Source organism: Seriola dumerili, unplaced genomic scaffold (genome assembly GCF_002260705.1).
Source record: "Seriola dumerili isolate Sdu_G_001 unplaced genomic scaffold, Sdu_1.0 BDQW01000665.1, whole genome shotgun sequence".
NCBI lineage: Eukaryota > Metazoa > Chordata > Actinopteri > Carangiformes > Carangidae > Seriola > Seriola dumerili.
In genome coordinates this window covers 1,280,966-1,303,179 of record NW_019174920.1, presented here as the reverse complement: position 1 = coordinate 1,303,179, position 22,214 = coordinate 1,280,966, and the positions used below count along the sequence as shown (strand labels likewise).

The 22,214-nt window shown below is 42.3% G+C and overlaps 1 protein-coding gene across 10 annotated transcripts in view; it reads right to left on the bottom strand.

Moving 5' to 3' along the window:
• birc6 (baculoviral IAP repeat containing 6) overlaps positions 1-22,214 on the bottom strand; it is a 136,251-nt gene that overhangs the window by 22,788 nt on the left and 91,249 nt on the right. For all 10 annotated transcript variants that reach the window (XM_022765140.1, XM_022765149.1, XM_022765143.1 and 7 more), the window contains 2 exons: positions 6,863-7,085; positions 2,017-2,162 (listed from right to left, as the gene is read on the bottom strand). In XM_022765140.1, the coding sequence (XP_022620861.1) occupies positions 2,017-2,162; positions 6,863-7,085 (369 nt within the window). The remainder of the gene's footprint in view (positions 1-2,016; positions 2,163-6,862; positions 7,086-22,214) is intronic.

The following is a 22,214-nucleotide window of genomic DNA, read 5'->3' as shown; positions in this document are numbered from 1 at the left end:
TATGCCTTTATTAGCTGCAGTGGAGACAGAGAGAAATGCGGAGAGGGAGGGAGATGCAGCAAATGGTCTGGCTAGCCAGGAATCGAACTGGGGACTCGCTGCTCAGGGTATTTGAGCCCATGTGCTATAAGCCTTAACCGTTTGGCCATCAGCTCGCCCTGTAATCTAAACAATTGACCTCTTATTTTTTTACCATTTTGGAATAAAATATGGGAAATGATAAGCAGACTTGGAATTGATCAAATTCAAATGATTTCCTGCCCTGGAAGCATAAGGGCAAGTGTCCAGGAGTATTTTTCTGAGCACCAGTATATGTTTTCAAGTGTTGCCAATGAGGAGAAAGTGTGAGAGAAAAATCTGCTGCATCCAGATTCCTTTTTCAGAGTTCTGCTGTTTTTGTGTTTCTACTTGACAATCTTCAGAAAGGACCTGGTCATCCCTGTAGCTTCTTTTCAGACAACCAATCAGATGGAGCAGTACTCGTCACCCTGGTAACGGAGGAGAAGCTTGTTCTGGCTGTTCCTGTCTATTCTGAGCTATCTGATATGTTAGCAGGTTGGTCGGACACTGAAGTGTTGTGCTTTTATCAACAATGTCAAACAAAGAGTAATAAGAGGCAAGAGGAAATGCTCGTTTGTCATACAAGAGGGACGTGATTTGTTGTCAAGATATTGTTGTCATAGAAAGAAATCCCATGTACAGTGTTTTTTTTGATGAAGCGCTCCCCAACGACCTGCCACAGAAAAACAGTGTGTGGAAACACGGACTAAGACGCTGCTGATGTCATGTATTTGGGCTGTTGTGCTGGGACAGGTACATCGATATGTCAGAGGAACACTTCTGGATCAATACTGTCCTGCTCCTGTCTGATCATGAGCCTCTGTATTAAAGAAATGACTATACATCTGTCAGGGTCTAATGCTGCACACTTTACAACTCTGTATGACATATGACTGCCAAGGCCTCGATAATATGGATTTCTTTATAAAGAGTGACATGACATTGATCTTTATCTGAATTCAAGTGATTAGTCAGATGGTGTTTATGTGGAGGGAGCTGGAGGAAAAGGGCAGGTGGGGGATAATTAATATTGTGTACCATGTAGCAACAAAGTAATGGGGAAGGTGTAATGTTTCATCATGCGGAGGACACTGATGGTGATACTTTAATGTGACTAATGGCTAACAAGAAGATTTTCCTTTCTTTATGTCCCCATACAAAAACAAGTGAAGACAGCTGCTTTGCCCTTTACAATCCTTCAGTGTCTGGCTGTCTTCAGTGAGATTTTACCTGTCAGTTTTAATATCTGTCTTTAACAGCTAGTATGCTAGCTAATGTTAACCTCAAGGTCGGGAGTATTAACTGTTGTATGGTAACAGCATCAGCTGCTCTTGGATCGATGTAATCATAATTGTAGTCATCCAGATTTTAAATCCTAAATATTACATGTTTAATATTAATTGGGGTGTCCCCAGTGCAGGAGGTTTCAGACTGGATCTGTGAAGCCCTGGGCCAAGCATCAGAACCCATCAAGGTCCTGGACCAGGGTTGTGATTGTTGGGAGCGGTGAATTGTGGTTAAATCAGCCCAGTAGGTTGTAGTAGGCTAAGTTTAACCTGTAGCTTTAGATTGTTGGCCAATAACCTCCTTGATGAAGATTAGATTGTTGTGTTCAGTCAGTCACAGCTGAAGGAATTCAGACCTTCTGATTAACTAAACCTAGAGAGGGTTTTAAAAGGTCCAAGGTATTTCTAACTTTATGTTTAGCTTTATTCCCTGGGAATTTCACTGTCAGAGGAAGAGCTAAAGAGAAATCCATTCATTTCTCTATTAATGCTTGACATTATGGTGATTTTACTGCGGTATTTATTTCACACAAAATGTCTTCATCTTATTTATACATTAATTTACTCTTACTGATAAATAATGTAGAAACAGCTACAGGTAAAACTGCGACTATGATTGTATGAGCTGCTGAAACTGAAATAAAAACACACATGTATGTTGTATACATACCCTGGTTGGCCTGCCGCAGGCTTGTTGTGGCAGTGTATACTATTTCAGCCGTCCTCTGGATGTCAGGGACCAGCAGAGTCAAACCCTCAGGCTCTGGATCTGAGCTTTCAGTCTTCACCACGCCTTTACTCTTATCTTTCTTTGACCTGCAACATACAAATATACTTTAAGTCACAATGGAGAACTGGCTGTTGTTTGAAAGCTCAGTTAAAGCAATCTGTAGCAGTGATTACATCACATATTTAATGTGGAGTTGTTGTGGTAGAAGAGAAGTCTGTTCAAACACCACGGAAGAATGAAACAGGTTGTACCAAACTTAAACTCCATTCAAACAGCATTTATTTCACCGTCACCTGTGTTGGTCAGTGATGTTAATCCCATCCAGGGATCCAATATAAAGACAGAAAACAATCAAGACCACAAAAACTCATCAAATGTGCTTCTGTAATGTAACCCATATTCTTTCATGTTTTGGCAAATTGGAGCCATTCAGAGTATGTTGAACCAGCTGCTGATTTCTCCAGCGCCCTCTGGAGAGGCTCTAGTCCTCCTCCTTTGTCCTGCTGAACATCCATGTCTATTAAAGACCTCGGCCTGACAAAGCATTTTATCTTACCATTAAGAGTACTCCTAAGTCACACATAAACTTTTTAACTAAAAGTTTTCTCCTAAATCCTCTTCACAAAGCTGCTGAGACCAACTTTTACTAAGGAAAAGTGAAAACTCCTAAATTAAGAGTGCGACTCCATTGCTATGGCTGACGTCAATTTTCATGGATGAGCTCCCTCGTGGTTGCCATGATATTTTCACTCTCTTTTTTTTTTTACTTGAACTTTTACTGGGTTTTCTTTTTCAAATAGAAAAAATGAGATGGTACATTTGACTCATATACTGATGCAGATACGTAAACAAAGTGAAAAAGAAAGAGAGAGAAAGAAAAGAAGAAAAAAAGGAAGGGGGAGGGTCTAGAGAATGGGCTGAACATAAATCTAGTTCAAGCCATCCATACAATACAGCAATACATAAAGTACATGAAGGAAATGGGTGGTTTACTTTACTTTGGGAGTATGCCTAAGGATTCTGGATCTTATATAATCCAACAGGAGTAAAATATGTTCTGTGCACGAAAATTATAATTTATCATTTTTATTCTTCACCGATTCAGATACTTTGTAAAGTGTTTTCCATACATGATCCCATGCTACAGTTTCCAAGGATATCCCTAAGTCAGTTTCCCAATTTCTGTGAATTGCATTCCAATTCTCTCCTGATGCTTTGTTCACCAATTTATATAATTTAGACACATTTGTCCTTCTGTTTGACCATTAATCGTAGTTTGGACTCAATATCTGTCAACCTGGGTATGACTATAGCTCTCCCTAGATATTTGGTCAGTTGTGATCTTATTTGCATATATTTTAAAAAGTCCTTATTTTCAACACCATATGTAGCTTTAAGCTAAGCAAAGGTTTTCAATTTTCTGTCATGTGGGTTTCTCATATCATCTAAAGTTCTAATACCCTTGGATTCCCAGTCATTTCTGATTGGCCTGCCATTCAATGTAAATCTATAGTTGTACCACAACGGAACACGGAGTTAGTAATCTTAAAATTAATCATATTCTATAATGTTTTCACAATGGAGCAAGAAAACTGAATCAAAGGGTTATCAGTGTTCTTACATAAGGGAACATACCACAGCCCTTGCAATGTGACCTTATCTTTTAACATGTCTAAAGCTTCCTGTTCCATATTTTCCCATCGTGTATCTCTTGAATTAAAGCCATAACCCCATTTTAAAGGATATCTAGGATATCTCTATCTATCACATTCGGAAAGGCCTAGGCCCCCCATTTCCCTGTCCACATATGAGTTTTTGTAACTAACCTAACCAAATTAGCAATATGTACTTAATGGCAGCGAGTATTTAAAGGTAAAGCCTCAGATTTATCCCAATTAATTTTATATTGATGTAGCTCCAAACTCCCTCAGAGTATATTTAAGGAATGTTAGAGATTCTGATAATGTTAGGAGAATATCATCTGCAAAATTGAAAATCTGCATCTCTGTTACTGGAGCTGCAATTGATTTAATATTGTGGTTTTCTCTAATCAGTATGGCCAAACGTTCTAATGACAAAACAAAGAACGTAGGACTCAAAGGGCACCCCTAAGGTGTCCCTCGCCTTAACTCAAATGGTTCAGAGATTATGCTATTGGTAGTTATTCTGGCTTTATGAATTAAGTATATCAATGAAATGCCATTTATAAAATTTGGACCAAACCCAAATTAGTTCTATGTTTTGAGAAGATATGACCATTCAATGCAGTCAAATGCCTTTTCAGCGTCCAGACACACCGCTATTGTTGGTTCATCTGTTGTATTGCCGTAATGCATTTTATGAATCAGTATTCTCATACTGTCTACAGTTTGTCTGGACCTTACAAAAACAATTTGATCAATGTGAATGGGTTTAGGTAGGATTTCATCTAATCTTCTAGAAAAAATGTTTGCATATATTTTCCTTTCTGAATTAAGAAGTGAGATAGGACAATATCCTCCACACTCTAAGGGGTCCTTATTAGGTTTCAGTAGGACTGTGATAATGGAAAAATGTGTTGAGTCAGGTAGATATCCATTTTCCTTGGCCTCATTGAAAACCTTTTGTAGTTTATCAACTAATTTGGATGATAAAGTGTTATAGAAATTTATACTGAACTCATCATTGCCAGGGGCTTTATCACTGGCCAGTTTGTTGATGGCAGCCAAAATCTCTGCTTGAGAAATTTCAAGATTTTCTCTATCTTCAGTGGATAGAGTAGGCAAATTTATTTTACTAAAAAACACCTCCAAATCATCCAGTGATGGGTTCACTTCTGAAGAGTACAGTTTTTTAAATAATATTCTTTGAATCTCTTATTGATGTCTTGAGGGGATTTTAATATTTCCCCATTTTATGATTTAATTGCAGGAATAGGAGGAGAAGTCCTTGCCTTTTGAAGCCTATGGGCTAACAGTTTTCACTACATTGCCGTGATGGGGTACAGCCCTAATTGCAGTTAGAAACCTTAAATCCACCAAGTACCGAGAAAACAAGTAGGCCTACTAGAATTTTGTTGGGAGGCGGAGGTGGCCTCAACCCATTACCTCCTTATTTTACCAACAAATGCTAAATCTGCAAAAATTTGTTGATTTGGAACTTTGTACAAAAGAACCAAAGGAAGATTTAGATGCAATTCTGACCCATGTTCCACATTAATCCATATTGCTAGATTCAGTGTAAAACAGTGCACAGGGTACACTGGACAAAACACTATCTAAAATATATTCAGGGGTCCAGGGACAGGTGTGACTGTCACTGCTGAATTTTGCTTGATGAAAAAACAATTTCAGTTTTACAGTTTATTTACAGTTCTCTTCATTTTGAGTTACTGCTATGTTTTAAGTAGTACAGGGCACGGTTTCATACATACACACATGCCTTATTTTTTTCCCACCCACACTCAGTGAAGAAGAATATCAGGGTCAGAGCCAATCAGAGGCACAGTAGGGGCGGGTTGCAGGTGATACTGCCTTGCACTGATATCAAAGACATTCATGTTTTATCTGTGTGACGTGTCAGGTCATTCACTGAGTTACGCATTTGTTAACAGAGCTCATCATTCTTCACTTGTTAAGGGCAGAAAACAGTAGTTACAAATATAAGCTGGACTTAATGCTGGACTGTCAGGTTTTCTTCCTGTGGTACCTTAGATGAACCTTGCTGCCATACGACGGCTGCTGCAACATTCATGACAGGATGTTCTAAAAATAACAGCAGATACATCATTCATAGTAAGGCACTCTGATGTGTGTATGTATTGTGTGTACATATATGTAAGCCCAGCATGGCAGCAAAAAGACAGTTGTCAAGAAGCTCTGAGTGAAGGAGGATGTTGTGGTCGTGTTTGATGTCGGATGCATGTTAATCCTTAGTGCACGTGTGTGTACCAGGTACAGTGGTTAAAGGAGCTATTTGTAAGTTTTACTATTGCTACATAGCCAACTTTAGCATTAACAACTGTTTACCTTCCCAGTCTAGAAGAATCGTGAGTTCAGCACCAAACTCGCCAACAGCTGTCTCGAGGGGTGGAAAGCAACCCTCTTGTTTTACTTTACTATTTCTATCACGTCTTTTCCTCTTCTGAAGTTAGCATACTTACCAGGTAGCCACAGTCCAGTCGGCCCATCTCGTCACTTTTCTGATACTGAGTCACTGAAGCGTCCAGTCTGCTCTGAAGAAGCAGCTGCTCAGAGGACGTATTATAACCTCCTGTATTATAAATACAATGATATCTGACGCTTTTGTCAAGACTGTTAAGTAAATAGCTGTTAATGCTAAAATTAGCTATGTAGCAATAGCAAAACTTACAAACAGCTCCTTTAATCCACAGCAGTTTTCTTTTACTGTTCATTAAGTTCATGTTCGTGGTGAGATTAAAGCCTTTTTCTGTACAAAACACATCCCTCCACATGTCCCCGACTACCTCCAAAAGTAGCTCAGTGGCTGAACCTCAGTGCCATGTCACATCCTTCAGGGTGCATTTAAATGCCAAGTGTGAACAGGGCTACAGATGTAAAGATTCTCAGTTCATCAGTATACCAAAGAAGACAGTCAGAAACACTGGGTGAATTTTCAGGAATGGTGAAATTAATGAAATGAAAGTATTATATCAGACAGAACTTGTCATGTATGAAGTCAGCTTCAGCCCAGAAGACACTTGTGTGATGAGAATGTGAGAATGTGTGATTATTCACCTTGACGTTCTGTGTAACCCATGAAGTTCGATTAATTTTCTCCATCTCACCTGAGGCGATTGGTGTATGTGTCCACACATGTCTTCATCTTGGCCAGCAGCATCCCAACAGAGGTCTGTCCCTCAGAGTGTTCTTCATCCTCCTCCTCCTCACTCTGCCCCGGGTCTCCAGACAGAGGTAGCAGCAGAGGGACCAGGGCGGTGCAGGTGGAAATGGCCCTCAGCAGCTCCAGTAGTGCCCGGTATAAAGGCACGTGGCGCGCCATGTCCAGAACTGCAGAGAGACGAGAAGGATTCAAAGTGTAAGATGACAAAAGATACAGAGACGTGTTGACAGTATTAGGTAGGTGACACTGAGCCTGACACAGCTGCATGTTTGTTATTATGGTTGGTTGGGAACAGGGTCTGGATGTCAAAGTTTCAGTTTGGAAATGTGTTCAGAGACCTGCAGCACAATAATCAGGGCTGAGTGAGAACGTTGTGTTCTACCTTTGCAACAACAACATCAACACAATTAAAGCCAACTCTGTTTGCTGTTCTACCGTTTCCAGGGTTTTTAATATGAGAAAACTACAGAGGACAGGCCAGGCTGATGAACTGTGCCCTGTGTAACAGTCCAAGCTCAGAAGAAAACATTATGTGTGTGTGTGTGTGTGTGTGTTGTGCAGCTATGCTCAGATCAGAGGAAGATGAGGGAAGAAAAACAGCAGACTGTTTGGTGATTACACTGATTGCGAAAAAGAACAAGTATCATTGAAACACGAGACAGATAGCAGCAAACTATGAGAGTTTGATACTGAAGATGATCAGATCTTCAGCAAAAGACAAATGACATGCTAACTGGTCAAAGCAGCTTGAGGGTGAAGAATGGACTCTTTCTGAAATGAGACAGAACAATAAGGAAATCTACTCTGAACCGAAGCCTCAGGGCAGAGAGCTGGACTCAGACAGGAGCAGTTTGGGGCTGTCAGAGGTGCACTGGAAGAAAAAAATGTCTCAATCAGGAGATGAGTGTTAAGACAAGTCAGTAAGAGCCTGTACTGGTGACATGTAGTGCGTGTGTGTGTCTGTGACAGTCTACCTCAGTAGTTTCTAAAATTCACCAACCAAACCTGACAGCTCCTACGTCTCGACTGAACTGAGGTCTGAAACACCAGGACGCGGATCGTGGCTCTGCAGCCTGAGTCAGCAGGAGGCGTTTGCCAAGTCAAGGTTCAGGCTCAGCAGCAAACACCAGCATCAGAAGAAAAACTTGCCCTTCAATGTTTTCTCTCTCTTCTTCATAATGACTACAAGACTTGATCAGTTTAACAATCACACCCTGGCTTATGTACACAAACCTCAAGTTGTGCTCACACAGGTGGTGTACACAGGTGAAGTAGCGGATATTATGTTTCTCTGCGTCGATTGTGGGTCTCCAATTTCACTTTGACAGAATTGGAATTATACAAAAAAATCTTAAATTTTTATGGAAACCAGTCACTGAATTTCATAGGCAGCTGTGAAGTGGGTGCACTGGTGACAAAAAGCAGGGGAAGGTAGATGTAGTCCAGAGACCAGAACAACATGATGGAGCAGGCAGAGAGCTTGACGCACTGTGCACTAACAGGTAAAAACAAAGAAAACACAGGTGCACTGGAAGAATGTTACATTTGAACATATAATCCCAGGGTTCAGCTCCACACAGGTGAAAAGGTATCACAGAAATTATAACTAGGCAGAGAAATGCCCTCTAGGTAGTAATGAAGTGGGGAGTTATCAGGAGTAACAATGACCATGACAATTCTAACATGCAGATGTTTAGCAGGGAGTGTTTACTAACCAAATGCAGCCATGTCAGTGTTGTAAACCAAGGTAATGGACAAACATGATGATAACACTAACCAGTCACTGTAGCAAACCAATGAACACAGAACTAAGATTCAACACACTTGTTGGAAAAGTGAAAAAGCGAACTGAGAGGTCAAAGGATCACCAGTCACCGGGGTGTATTCTGTCTGCAGAAAAACTGACCGTAATCCATCCAGTAGTTCAAGTCCTGAGAGCTCTGCCTAAAGCGGCAAAAACACTGTGGAATTTCAGATAAATTCACATCGTTGAAGTGAATCCTGATAGTGACATTTCACTGCGAGAGGGAGGCAGAGATTTAGAGAGAGGCTGGCTTGTGTCAATACTAAAACGAAGATGAGAAAATGTCATGAAAGGCTCAGTGTTGGGTTAATTTTCAGCCGTGGCCTGTCAGTTGCATCAACCAGCACTTGTCTAGCCAATCAGATACAAGGGTCTGTTGAGAAACTGAGATAATTATCAACAGGCTGAGCATGTGAGCTGCATCATTTTGTGAGGGTCTGTTTAGTGTGTGTGGAGGTACTTGTGCATCCATGTGTGTGCCCTGAAGTGTCAGCCTCAAAGTAAATAGAACAGCTCTTGTTTGTGGCACCAGACTGTTTTACATTTATATTGAAATTCCCAACTCCCTACTGTCCTCCTACCAGAACCTGCACAACACTGACCTCCCCGGGCTTTAATCTGCTCTCCAGTCCTATAACTAGTGTCTGTGGATGGCGCCCAGCATGGAATCTCAATCCCTTCTACATACACCACCACAATAACTCATCAGAATGCCTCCTCCTGCGCCAATGCCACACTTGTTAATGAAAAAGGAAGGGGCAGGACGTCCACCCACACCTTTTAAATACATATTTTTTTTTTAAATAAACAAGGGGAGGGAGAAGAGAACACTACTGAGAGAGACTGACAAAGTGAAGAATATATAGACAAAATATGTGAAGGACACAAACTATTCATTAAGAATAAAAGTATGGGATGTTTTTTTAATGCCTTCCTGCTGGCAACAGTCAGAACCAGAGGCGTATTGTTTTCAGATTGTCTATCCCATTCTTGTGAACACAATATCTCAGTAACACCTTGAGGCAATTTCTTCAAATTTGGCACAAACATTCACTTGGACTCAAGGATGAACTGATTAGACTTTGGTGGTCAAAGGTCAAAGTCACTGTGACCTCACAAAACAGTTTTTAGCCATAACTCAAGGCTTCACAGAAATTATACACACAAATGGTTCATATTTAATATGACTCTGGATAAACAGGGATGTAATCTGAGACTGGTCTGAGTGGTGGAGGCAGACAACCACAAGGAGGTGATTCTAGTTTTTTTTTTTTTTTTTTTAGCAGTGTGGTTTCAGTGATGGCAGGTTGGATCCATCAGAATACAAATGACTTTGGTGGTTCCAAAAGTTTTCATTGAGCACCACCATGAGCTGGACGTTTGAGTGGAATGTGTGACATAGACCGTAGAGGTTTCCAAAACACTTGCTACAGACAGTCATGGTCCCAAGAGGATGAATCTTACTGTCATTGGTGTCATTTCATTTAGTTTCACTAGCTGGTTGATCATTTTGGTTTCGAGTGTCTCAACAACTGCTGGATGGATTACCATGAAACTTGATATAGCCTATATAAACTCTGGCTGATCATTCAAAGTTCAACATGGTGGTGGTCCATTAAAAACATGATCCAGTTCAGTCACTTAAAAGTAAAATCAATATCTTCTTTTGAATCGCTTCTAAAAACACATTTCTTTTACTAAGTTTTTGAATAATTTTTTGAATAATTCACATATTTTTACATTGCTTATTTGTGTTTCTGTTTTTATTGTTTTTGGTTTTTATCTTGAGTAATTTGTCTGCATGTGTTTGTTGCTTGTTTTGTTATTTTATCCTGGTGAAGCACTTTGTTGTCTCGGATTTCAATAAGTGCTATGTAAATTAACAGATAGTATAATATCACTTTGAAGCTGAACTAGAATTATCACCTCGTGCTTGGATGCCTTCACCAACCAGTCCAGTTAATTAGTGTGTGAATTCTTTACCTATGGCCAAAAATGTGCTTGGTCATAGTGACCATTACCTTTGACTTTTGGCCACGATAATCTAGGCAGTTGAGTTGAGTTCAAGTGAACGTTTGTGCAAAATCTGAAAAGATTCCCTCAAGGCGTTCTCAGGTGTTCGCTGTACACCTATCCCAAGTGTTTACTGTTATTTCCAGCCTAATGACACAATAACGTGGGCACAAGGTTTCCAAGGTAACATAAACATGTTGTTTTTAATGATGTAAAACTACGGTAACACACTTCCACAAACTGTTATTAATTTGTTGGGTACTGTTCACAACTGCACTTGCTGAGAAAATCATTTTCCCTGTTCAGTAAATAAACTCCAACTTCCCTGAAATCCTAGAGACCTCACCTTTCAGTGTTCAGTGGTGCAGAGGCAGCACTAAGAAAACGCAGAGCCTGTTCTCAGCCACAGGACAAGCAGCAGCCCACAGAGCCATGACATCCATCACAGCTATGACAGTGGTGGTATTGCTGACCTGCAGTCATCACTGTGCTGCGGACAGCGGGCCTCCACTTGCTATGATTTAGGGCCTTCTGGGGGGCATTCAGAGATAGGTGCTATGTATAGCCATGTTGGATGCTCAGGCTGATGAATAGTTAACGGGCCTGCAGACCTGAATGAGAGAGGCTGCATGAGTTAGCATGGCATGTGGAGGGGCAGCTTGAAACTACACATTGCAATTTCCCGAGAAATTGCGGTGGGATTGGTGCTTCTGCCCAAGCTGAAGCTAAACTGCGTTGCTGGCTGCTGAGAAAAGTCTGAAGCTGAGCTTCATTGTTAAATGCCAGCAACTAACATTTAAGATGGAGCTGCAACTAATTCTGTGTCTGTGATAGTCTTAAGTAATGGCTAAAAAGTGTATTCTGAGGTCAGCATGACCTTTACCTTTGACCACCAAAGACTAATCACTTCATCCGTGAGTGCAAGTGGACATTTGTGCAAAATTTGAAGGGATTCCCTTAAGGAGATCTGGAGATACTGTATACACGAGGCCAAAATCATGATTTGTGATGTTACCGTGACCTTTGACCACTGAAATCTAATCAGTTCATACTTGAGTCCAAGTAAATGTTTGTGCCAAATTTGATGACGCTCCCTCAAGGTGTTCTGGAGATCAGTTCACAAAGCCAAAACTATGTGTTTTGAGGTTAGCGCGCCCTTGAACTTTGAACACTGTGCCAAATTTGAGTTCTGTCAAGGTGCTACTGAGATATAATGTACACCAGAATTGGACGTTTGGACGTTTTGATAGTTGAATGGTTTCTGTTCGAAAAAGTATGAAGGAGTAGTTACAGACCGTGGAAAGGTGAAAAGTACGAATAAAATATAAAGATTTGAAGAACAATAGTGTGAATGCTATTGCACAGTGATCGCTTCAATGCAATGGCATTGCAGGCACATAATTAACTGCCTGAGGCACAGTCTGATAAAAGATGTAATTGGGGTGCAGTTTCACTCAGTAAATGTCCTAGTCTCCATGACATTATAAAAATACTCCATGACTTTTCTAACATGTATGTCTTACTGTGCTCTGTCTAATAAAAAGTAAAGATACATGTATTTTATACCATGTAGACATCCTTTCTCACCTCTACAACAACAACAACAACAACATCTCATCTCAAATACTTCTTGGCCAAATAGCTAAAACCTGGAAATAACACTGCTAATGAACCACGGACTATTCTGCACTGTTATCAAATGCCAAACAGAGAAATTCTAATTAACCCCAAAACCCTGTTGTCCACTCGTGTCTCCTGCCTCACTTTTCATCCAATTTACTACCCATTCTGCCCTGTGGTCCCTTGCAAAGATGGCTGAAGATTCCTGTAATTACAGCTGACAGACTGATGTTTGGTATTTTACTGGGGGTGTAGGATGGGGGAGGGGGCATCCACACAGGGAACAGAAAAGGTTTTGAAAAGGGAACTTGTTTAGAAATTGACACCTCTATGCTGTTTATTACTGAAGATGGTGCCACAGCAGGGCTAAGAAGTGACGGGAAAACATCAGGTATTCATATCTATATTTGAGAGACAATAACAGCCAGTTTCAGTTTACTGACTGTCGGAGTAGGGGGCAGAGTCCCTGCAGCCAAAATGCAAATGCTTCAAAAATCCTCAATACCCCTGAAATTCCGTCAACATAAACATAAAATACCTCATCTTAGATAAAGCTGTTCAGCCTCTAGGTGAAACAACACTAATCATTTCAGAGCTGCTCATGATTCAGCTCCTGGGACCATGGTTCTTCTCTAATGAGGATAGCTGTGCAAGCGCAGGATGAACACACTTGATAACTGCCCTTAATTGGCCTGTGCTGCGGTTGTTTGTGGGTGTATGATCGTCCAACAGAGTGGCCATCCTACATCATCACTGATGTAAATTTATTCATAAAACATCTCAATGTTTCCTGACTGCTGAAGTGCAGAGAATATGACAGTGATCACTCCCAATGCTGAACCAACAAAGACTTGGTCCTTTGGTGCAGACTGAAATATCTCAACTACTGGAGAGACGGACATAGACATTTATAGTTCCCAGAGGATAATTAATTATTAATACACAATCCTCTGACTTTCCTCTAGTGCCACCATCAGGTGAACATTTTTAGTTTTGATTGAAATGTCTCCACAACTGTTTGATGGATTACCATTGCTGGCAAATGTCCCAAGAACTAACATGGAGCCACCACCCTGTGGTTTGGGGTGCACAGATGCAAAAACCCAGGAGTGGGAGGAGTTCGAGGAATCCACGAAGAAGGACTTTTGGTTGGCATCAAGGAAGTTCTGGCAAATCTTCCGACATCTAAGAAAGGGGAAGCAGGGCTTGGCCCAGGCTGTTTTCAGCAGGGGAGGAGAACTGCTGACTCGGACTGAGGATAATGTTGGGCAATGGGAAGGAACACTTTGAGAAGAAACTCCTGAACCCGACCAACATGTCCTCTGAGAAGGAGGCAGAGTGTGAAGACTCGGGGTTCCACAGCTCACTGAGTAGTTTCTTAACTGCCAGAGATATGAGTGAGACTTACCCCAAGTGGCAGCATTTAAGTATCTCTGGGTCTTGTTTACGAGTGAGGGTAGGGTGGTATGGGAGAATGACAAGCGGATTGGGGCGGCATCAGCAGTAAAGCGAATGTTGTACTGGACCATTGTGGGGAAGAGAGAGCCGAGTCAGAAGGCAAAGCACTTGAGTTACTTGTTGATCTTTGTTCCGCCCCTCACTTCTGGTCATGAGTCTGGGTAGTGACTGAAAGAATGAGGCCGCGAGATTCCTACGCAGGGTGTCTGGGTCAGCCTTAGAGAGAGGGTGAGGAGCTCAGACATCCAGTGGAAGCTCACAGTTGATCCACTGCTCCTTCACATTTGAGTGAGTTGAGGTGGGTTATATGCCCCCTGGACGCCTCCCAGTGAAGGTCTTCCGGGTTTGTCCAACTGGTAGGAGACACCAGAGTAGACCCAGTGAACACTGAGGAGATTATATATCATCGGGCCTGGGAACACCATGGGATCCACTAGGAGGAGCTGGAAAATATCACTGAGGAGAGGGACGTCTGGACTACCTTGTTTGACCTGCTGCCACCATGACCCAACCCCAGATTAAGCAATATTTCATTATTATACTTTCTCAACTTTAAAATAATCAACGGTCTCAGTATTAAAAACATAGTATTCAGTTTTAAGCAAACAAACTCTGGAAAACCGACAGTACACAGTCTACTATTTATATAAATATTATAAATATTGGACTTAAAGTCATGAGGTGGCCAAAAACATGAGACCATGAGACTGCTAATGTAGTTCCAATCCAGCTTCATGCCTGGGTAAAAAGGCCTTTTGTAATGTTACTGATGACAACTTTGTATGACCGTGTCAGGGCTGCGGGTTTGTCAGCTTATTCTTCTGCCCCCAAGTGGCAGAAATAAATAAACCTAAGGGTGATGAATGTAGCTTTAAGAGAACAGCCCACTGCACATTACTTTTATTCGTTATTAAATAAACACTGGTGGATTTTGTTGTGACCACTGTGGCAGTTTGTTAATGTCTTGGTAATAACACATCCCACCCAGTGCTTCCATAACAAAGCAACTGAGACACAGGATATGACAGTCATTGGTTTGCTCCACACACCCACTGCTTCACTGTTATGCTCCATGAAAAACAAAGCTACGACACATTAAATGGGTTACCACAGGGCCTCAACTCATGGGTGAACAGGAAAGCTGGTGCGTGGGCTGGTTGCTGCTACAAGGGATGGGTGCCTGTTGCCTTCCCAAGGGGAAGAAGGCGTTGAGCATGCAGGTCACACCGAGTGGGTGGCTAATACTCTGACTCAAGCTCATGGCTGGACAATGTCAGGTCTTCGTGCCCCCTCTAGGGCAATGGAACAGAGGAGAGAGTCGCTGAAATAGTAAGACTCTGACATGTCTCCGGCAACACACAGTCTGCCTCAGTGGACACTGTAGATAATGTGCATCAAAGCAAGAATGTGTGGAGCAACTAGAAAAAGTGGCCTGAAGCTCTGTGCCATTTCAAAGCACAGAAGGAATAGTGACTGCATTTATGTGCACAAAGTATCCCTTTATAAACTGAGCTACTCAAGTACCTTAGTTTTGGGTAAATGTACACTGGGCAGACATTTTAACTGGGTTAGAATCAGTAGGAAAAGTTAGGCTCTCAGAAAGAAAACAAAACAATAAATAAAGAAATAAAATACATCACTATTCTATTTGTAAATGTTACTGTGATGCAGAAAAATCTTTTTAGTTTTTATTATCTGCACTAAACTTTTCTTGTTTTGATGATCTCAGCTGGACATCCACTTCTAGTGAGAGTAGCCACAGAAGTGAATCATCTCCATTTACAGTCTGCCTGATTTTGGACTGATGAAGATCTAAACTCTGTGACCCTTTCTGCTTCATCCTCATCAACTCTTCTTCAGCCCCAGTCTCTGAGATCTTTGTTTTGAGTCCTGGTTCACATCAGCTGGTGTTTATTATGAATAACAAGTGAACAGTCCACATATTTTTCCAACCGAAACTGAATGTTTAAATGATGTTCCCAATATGGACAAGAGCAACAAAATGATTTGTGTGTTATTAGATAAAACAGATTGTGTTTGTTTATTATTGTAACTTAGATGAAGATCTGATCAGATTTTAACAAGTTTATACAGAAATGGAGGTAACTCCAAAGGAATGTGTGATCAGACCACCTATCAAACTGTAATCAGGCTGCTCATTAACAAGTGAGCAGCTTAATGGCAGTGACAGTCTAAATAAGACCAGTAGCAGGGCTCATGTGTAAATGTATTTAATGTACATGTATTCATCAAAACATCAGCTTCAGCTGGTTATCACCAATAACCAGCAGATAGAGACCTGGACTGATCTGTGCAAAGATTGCAACAAACAAACACAACAATTCATTTTTGAGGGTTGAAATCAGTTATGCTGCAGTCATGGCACATAAAGCCATTTTACACTGGAAAACTGAAAATGAGTCAAACAACTTATTTTAATGCAAGTTAAAAACCTTAAAAACCCTACAAACTATTACTCTGTGTATTAGCATTCTGCAGCAGACGTTTGCATCACACCTGAAGAGACATGAAACAACAGGATTAAGATAATGTGAGGAAGGGAGAGGGAGAGGAGGAGTGAGAGTGAGTCATAATGCTAGAAGAAATGAGCTGACTGGATCAGAAGCCTGTTGACATACATTTAGAACTGCAGCACAACTGCACTGACCAACACAAGTGGAAGGGAAAGCAGTTTTCCACATTTATTAACCTCAACACTGCGCATGGAGCTGAGGAGGATGGAGAAGCTGGAGTGAGTGAAGTTGTTGCTAGCGTACAGAGGTGCAGAGGCTTTAGCACAGAGAGAGGAGCAGAGCAGCTCGACTGGCGCCGTGTCTGTGTGTCTGAAGCTTTGGACATGAATATTGAACTGCATGCACAGACCCCCACATCTTTACACTGCCTTCCTCCTCCTCCTCCACTTCCTCCCTCTCCACTGGTCTGCCCAAACAACAGCGAGCACAGTGGAGGTGAGTTCACCTCCTTTTTAGCTTTTTCTCTTTGTTTTTTTTTTTATGTTATTTAAGTGGTAGCTGTTTGGGTGTGTGCATGTGTGTGCGTGTGTTTGTGTGTGCTCAACCAGCCCACACAGCAGTGTGAGGGGAGGAGACAACAGTAAGCGGGAGCGATGTCATTTCCCCCTCCCTCCTCCTTTTCTCCTCCTCCCTCCCTGACTCTCTCTCTCCTTCTCATGCTTTTTCTCCTTCATTGCCACGGCCATCAGGATCGGTCCTCTCTCTCGCAATCATTGGTTATGCAATGCACTGTTCTTCCACGGTGACTAACTGCCGCTGGAGCCCTACCGTAACACTGCTGTCACTAGCGGTAGGTGCAGATCTATATTGCCAGCTGCTGCTGCTCCATGGGATTTTACAGTGTTTCCTCCTTCTCTGGAATATCACCTGTCAGACTCGGCTGATTCCAGGAGCAATGTGTTGGTGCCTCACTGAGCGGAGGCTGGGTGTCACCGATACACCATCAGCTGATCCTACAGAGTCATGCACGATGCTGCCACGGGGGCTTCAGTGAAGGGAAGGATGCTTCTCTGAAAGGCACTAATTGCTCCATTTCCCAGAGGGTTCTCAAACAAGCGTTGGGGGTAGGGGTGGGGGACAGGGGGAACGAGGGATTGTGTACGTTTACTAATAAACTGGGGAGGGAGGGGGAGGAATTTAGGCAAGCAGTGACAGGGAACTCAAGATATGGGGAGGATGGGAGGAAAGGTGGGGAGGTGGGAGGGGGCAAATGGGGAGAGGGTTTCTCCTCGCCCCCTAAACAGAGGCTGCTAGTGCTGTAGCAGCAGCAGCAGCAATGCAAAACTGCTGATTAAAAACTGACTGCAAAGACTTGTGTGGGGGTGAACTGAAGGGAAGTTTGGGGCTGGTGGGCTGAAGCTGACAGGAGGGGCTACAAACCGGAGGAACAAGGAGATATTCACTGGAGACGCCCCCCCCCATAGTAGCATGCCGCGGTTTTCCAGTGAGGATCCAAACAGCATGCTGGATGATGTTGACTTATACCTTAAACGCCTTAGGGTAAGCCTCTATACTTTATATTTATTGGGTTTGAATTTACTGGACGGCCACACCGTGTCCACAGAGATCTGGATGAGGATGAAGATGATTACAACTCTGTTTACATTTAACCCCGAGCCAAGAATGATCCTGTTTACCTTTCTGCTCACACTTTCAGTTGGAAATAACAACATCTCCAGCTCCTTGTCCTCACTCTCTGAGGCTCCTTCTTACATGGGGGGGGGGGGTCACATTTAGAACAACTACTTGCAGGGGGGGTTTGGTTAATCATTAATGGCATGTTAAAAGAGGTGGGCGGGTGTGAGGGGGCTCTAAATGACAGCATTAAATCATGCTTATTCTAACATGGGGGTGGGGAGTGGGGGTGCTGTTAGCGTTGGTGCTGGAGGTGTGTCTGAGGATATCGAGGATCAGGTCATAAACACAGTGTTCACACCTCCACTCTGCATGCCCATTGTTTTGTTCCATTCACAATTGATTTCCTCTGGAGGGAGGTGGGGGTGGGTGCAGTACCTGAACCCTGACCTGTGTGGGACCAGGTTTTTCTGAAAAACTGGTAGATTAGCTGGAGGGAGAGGAGCATCTGTTGTGTGACAGCCATCATTTTCTTTTATTCCAGATAAGTGTTCCCTTGCCAGGTTAGCTGAGCGTCAGGATCATGGGCACCACAGTCATCACCCTCGAGGACGTGCAGGCGCTGGAGGCCAAGGAGGAGCAGGAGGAGTCCATCTTGGCCATGTTGGGCATCATTGGCACATTCCTGAACCTGTTTGTTATCGTCTTTGTTTACATTTACACCACACTGTGACGTAGTAATGGATAAAACCTGCTATTATAAAGACAGGACACACTGAGGTGAGCCGCAGGAGATAATTTAAACAGTGAATCTGGCATGAACATCTTCCCTGGAGAGACGAGGAGTGAACTGGACAGACTGGCTGAGGATGAAGACAAAGAAGCCATATTACCAGGTCACAGTCATAAGCCGGGGAGATAACAAAGAGCTGGTGGACATGACAGGAACAGGGCCACGCTGGGACCAGGTTGAGCAGAGCCAGACAGACACCAGCCAGCACCCAGCCAGGACTGACCCCCCTAAGGTCTGACAGGAAATACAAACTTCACCTTGATCTCATTTTCTTGGACTCACTGGAAAGATGAGCCAAACAAGATGACACTGATACATTTCCATTTTTTTTACTTCCTTTTCCAGTCGGTGGGACTTTAGCTGCTACTTTCCTGAAGGGCTTTTAAGCAACATGTTTAAAAGCAGAGTGTGTGAGACGGATGGTGGGAAGCCAGTCTAGAGAAACTGTTGGTCAGTCAGACTTCAGGGCCCAACATGTTTATCTTCAGGGCTTCTGTCAGAGAAATGTGGTTTTGGACAAACTCTGCTGTATCGTCATCTCCTCAGAATAAAAACAAACACATTTGTATGTAGGAGTATCCCTGCAACAACTTTAACATCATGCTGAAGATGAATTTATAGAAATTCCCCAAAAATGTGAACACCCAGAGGGCGGGGGTGGGGTGGTGAATAACTTATAATTAAACAATACAGCTGATTGACGTCTGAGGTGAACTGGGCCTTCTTCTTCTTCTTCTCCTGCACCTCTGACCACCGCTTCACACTGATGAATGGGGGGAGGGGGAGGGGCTGAAAGATTCTCTTGATATATTTGTTCATGTTGATTTCAGGGTAGTGTCAGCAATCTGTTTCCTGTATTAACAAGACTTTTATAAATATTTGAATAAAGTCTAGATGTATTGTGCATTTGAACAATAAACATCAGAGCACATAACTGAGCCTCATCTGTGAGAGACCCCCCAGGAGTGAGTGTGAGAGGATCACCACCAGGTGATTTAATCACACATGGGGGAAGGTTCATGTTTTCATGTGATGATCTTTATTGCTGCATTTGGCTGCTGAGAGCCACAGACAGTGGTATGGAGGCAGCCTGACAGGCTAGTGACTGCTCTTGTTGTCTGCCAACACAAGTGGAAAAGGAAGGGAGGGTTGCAATCAGAATGGCAAACATATTCAATCTGATCCATAACACATCTCTGAGAGCACACACCACCTCCCATCCCCGCCCCCATCCACCTGAAAGCGCCTATCTGGAATGGCAATGCAGGTGGTGCTTCCACCTCATGCTGCCTCCAGTGATTCGAGTGATGGGTGAAATCCTGTGTGTCAGTTTGTGTATAGAACTCCTTTTATGTGCACGAAGTTAAGCCCTTCTATCAAAAGCAGTCTTTTCTCACCAGCCTGGGAAAACCTCTGAAATTACAAATGAGAAACACAGTCTGAATGACACCTCCACTGTTCACACATTCATTCAGCGGTAGGAAAGCTCCATACGCTCACACAGGCCAGTCCAGCAAAGCAGGGACTGCTTCCACACGGTCTCTAGGGCATCAGGAATGATTAATCATTACCAACCAAGCTCCAACAAGCCAGTCATGTTAACATTAGCTCCCAACATCATGTGCACTCCCACTCAACATGAGTGATGGACCAAAAACCATAGTGGCGCCACCTGCTGGAGCCTAGATTGACTTTAAATCTTGTTTTTCTTCATCAATCAAAAGAGGAATCATGGTGTAGAAATAACAACAAATATATAAATATAACAGCAAAAAAGAAATCCATCAGATCTGGAAAAACGTGCAAGAAATTCATTCTTCAATGGAGAGAAATGAGCATGGTGGTGAGATTCAGAGGTATTATCGCTCACTAATGGCTGTGATGGAGTGCTGGGTGACAGAGGAAATTGTAATGTATCCCAAAAGGCTTTGCCAAGACACCAATGATTCATGTGGAGTGAGGCTGACGGGGCTGAGGAGCTCTGTGGCGAGAGGGCAGACACCAGCAGAGAGAATTAAAGGTCTGTGTTCTGGTAGACAAGGTAAGACAAAAGGGCAGTTGGAAGAAGTGAAGCTCCAGTTGGAGTGGATTTATTTTTCTCTAGGTGAGGTTGGGTGGTTTTGATTTTGATGAGTTGCAGTGAATTTGATTCCATCTAGAGGGCACAGGTGCTGGACAAATGGGCTGCCATAAAATCACACGCAGGTAAGCTTTCTATCTCCACTGCAGGTGGGCTCGGTCAATGAGTTGATTTACTACTTTACTGTCACTTGGGAATGTAAACCCAGAATTAAAAACCAGTTGAAACCAGTAAGCTTTACTGGAATAAACCAATTTATTCCATCTTTTTCTTTAGAACAGGCTTTAATGTCCTCCAGAATGTGTACTTTGCGTGTCGGACTGTCCGGACAGTTGAATATTTCTGTTGAAAAAAGCGTCATGAAGCATTTTGTTTGATATGACCTCAGTGGAGTGGACAGGGTGTTTGGGTGAGTAAAGGAGAGCAGGTCTGTTCTTCAGGAGCCTCATGAGCCCCACACATCTGAAGGAGTGGAATGAAGAGGGATGGGTTGGTCTTTAATGATTCTACTGCCTTAATGGACACTGTAGAATATGGCTAATGATGCTTGGTTTAAATATATTAGTGTAGTAATTCCCTCTAAAGGTGGTGTATGAGACAATTCATCATTAACTAATTGATTTTGTTCCCTTTTAAATTGTTAAAGCTGCATAAATGGATTTTTGGTCACCCTGTTTCAGAACGTTGTGTTTCTGTCCACGTCATGAATGTAAGTCAAACATTCACTACACATTTCACGCTTTTTTGGTTTCCACCAACTCCAGAGAAGAATGACTTTTTAGCAGCTGTCTGAAGATAGAGAACAAACAGCTGCCTGCTCAGTACAAACAGTGAGACAGAATCAAACCATGTGTCTTAAGACTAAAATAAGATAAAAAAAAGTCTCTATAGAACTGAGGAGCTGGTGGGAACTGATTCATTGTTAATATAAAACTATTTATCAGTGCAGACATTGTAGTTTTGCCATTGAGTTCTTTCCCACAAAGTTCATCGAAGTTCCCACTGATAATGATAAAATTAAAAGAAATTGTGAAAATCACTGTTTTTCAGTCATGTACCCAATCCTGGGAGTTTATCTGAGACCGAACCAATCAACACAGCCAACATGTCGCCTTTAAAGTAGCAGCGCAGTATGGCTTCCATTCTAAGAGGTTATACTTTTGTTATTAGGGCTGAAATGATTCTGAGAAACTCCATTAACAAAATGATCGAGGCAAATTCTTTGCATCGAAGCTTCGTTTAATCCATATGAAGTTCTTACACTGTTGAAGCAGACAAGATTTGATGGAACGGTTTGGAAAATAGAGGGAGGGAGGGAAAATGGAAGCGTAGGGACCCGTTCTCTCTTTTTTATATTTTCTATTGCTCTTTAAAAAGACAAAAGTATATCTTATCCGATTACTCAATGGAATAGCTCGT